General features: G+C 49.0%; 1 protein-coding gene across 1 annotated transcript in view; it reads right to left on the bottom strand.

The window, feature by feature from the left end:
* LOC109971040 (unconventional myosin-XVIIIa-like) overlaps positions 1 to 1,703 on the bottom strand; it is a 233,547-nt gene that overhangs the window by 51,985 nt on the left and 179,859 nt on the right. The window contains 1 exon segment of the mRNA XM_020619059.1: positions 42 to 149. Within this exon segment, the coding sequence (XP_020474715.1) occupies positions 42 to 149 (108 nt within the window).

Here is a 1,703-nt window from a genome sequence, read left to right as displayed (position 1 = left end):
CCCGGACCAACAAGAAACATTTCTAGTGTATAGATGTACACCTTGGCCAGTGATGTGTCATCCCTGGATTCTTGGGAGTTGAGGTCCTGCAGCTCAACCTCCAGCTGGTCCAGCTTTACGTTTACTGCACACACTTTCAAGTTCTTGTCCTGCAGGAGAGATGATTACAGTCAGAGCAGAAAGGAGAGAAAAATTGGGAATTACAGTGAATGTGGAACAGGAACAGACACAATACTGTATAAGACCTCCTTCTTCTTCTTCTTTCGGCTGTTCCCGTTAGGGGTCGCCACAGCGAATCATCTGTTTCCACCTAACTCTATCCTTGGCATCCTCTACTCTCGCCCCAATTGACTTCATGTCCTCTTTTAGCACATCCATATATCTCCTCTTTGGCCTTCCTTTTGTTCTCTTGCCTGGCAGCTGCACCTACCAATATAACCAATATCCCTCCTCTGCACATGTCCAAACCATCTCAGTCTGGCCTCTCTGACCTTGTCCCCAAAACAACCGACGTGAGCTGTCTCTCTGATGTGCTCATTCCTAATCCTGTCCATCCTGGTCACTCCTAAAGAGAACCTCAACATCCTCATCTCTGCTACCTCCATCTCTGCCTCTTGTCTTTTCCTCACTGCTACAGTCTCTAACCCATACAATATAAAACCAGAAGTGCAAATTCCTGTGGTGCTGCTTTATTTCTTTTTCTCCAGCACAAAACCCCATTGCGACTCCTTGGTAAATATAAACACATGCTATATGATGAAATATAATATATGCTTTTACAAGAAACTCACTTAACAAATGTAGAATTGTAATGAAATATAAACAGTTTAACCAAATATTCTCATCAACATACGACAAGTCATCACAGCGGCCTATAGGCAGTACAGAGAGAAGCTGAATGGCTTCTATTCTACTGCTGACTCCGGATGAATGTGGCAAGGCCTGCAGCAAATCACAGACTACAGGACCACCACCAGCATCATCAGCTCCACAGACAGCCTGCTGGATGACCTCAACACCTTCTACACCCGCTATGAGACCTCCAGCTACAGCACAGAGAGGAGGCACACACACACACCTGGACCACCCAACCCCCCACCTCCCCTCCATTAACTGTCTCACCAGGCCAGGTACGCACAGTCCTGAGGAAGATCGACCCCTGCACAGCAGCACCACTGGACAACATCCCTGGGAGGGCTCCCAGGGCATGTGCCAGCGAGCTGGCTGATGTTCTCACCAACAGCTTCAACCTCTCTCTCAGCCATGACGTTTGTCTCCCCACTGGACGAAGGCGTGTCACGTGACCCAACTATGCCTACTGGCCGAACAGGGCCACCTCAGACACTATCACGGCTGCCCTCCACTATTCCCTTTCTCACCTGGAAAATGGAGACTCTTACATCAGGATACTCTTCATTGTCCACACTGTGTCTGGGTCCACACTTTCTGACTGGCAGGCCCCGGACTGTCAGGATTGGCAATAGGACTTCAGACAGCATTATCACGAACATCAGCACCCCACAGGGATGTGTCCTCAGTCCCATGATCTACACCCTGTTTACGCATGCCTCCCACAAAGAGTGGGGACAAAGCAGCCTACAGGAGGGAGGTGCAAGGACAGTAATCTCAGCCTCAACACGGACAAGACAAAGGAGATGATAGTGGACATGAGGAAGGAGAGGAGATCTCATCAGCCACTGTTC

This window comes from Monopterus albus, unplaced genomic scaffold (assembly GCF_001952655.1).
Source record: "Monopterus albus unplaced genomic scaffold, M_albus_1.0 scaffold214.1, whole genome shotgun sequence".
Lineage (NCBI taxonomy): Eukaryota > Metazoa > Chordata > Actinopteri > Synbranchiformes > Synbranchidae > Monopterus > Monopterus albus.
The sequence above is the reverse complement of the archived record's forward strand: the minus strand, read 5'-3'. Positions and strand labels throughout refer to the sequence as shown.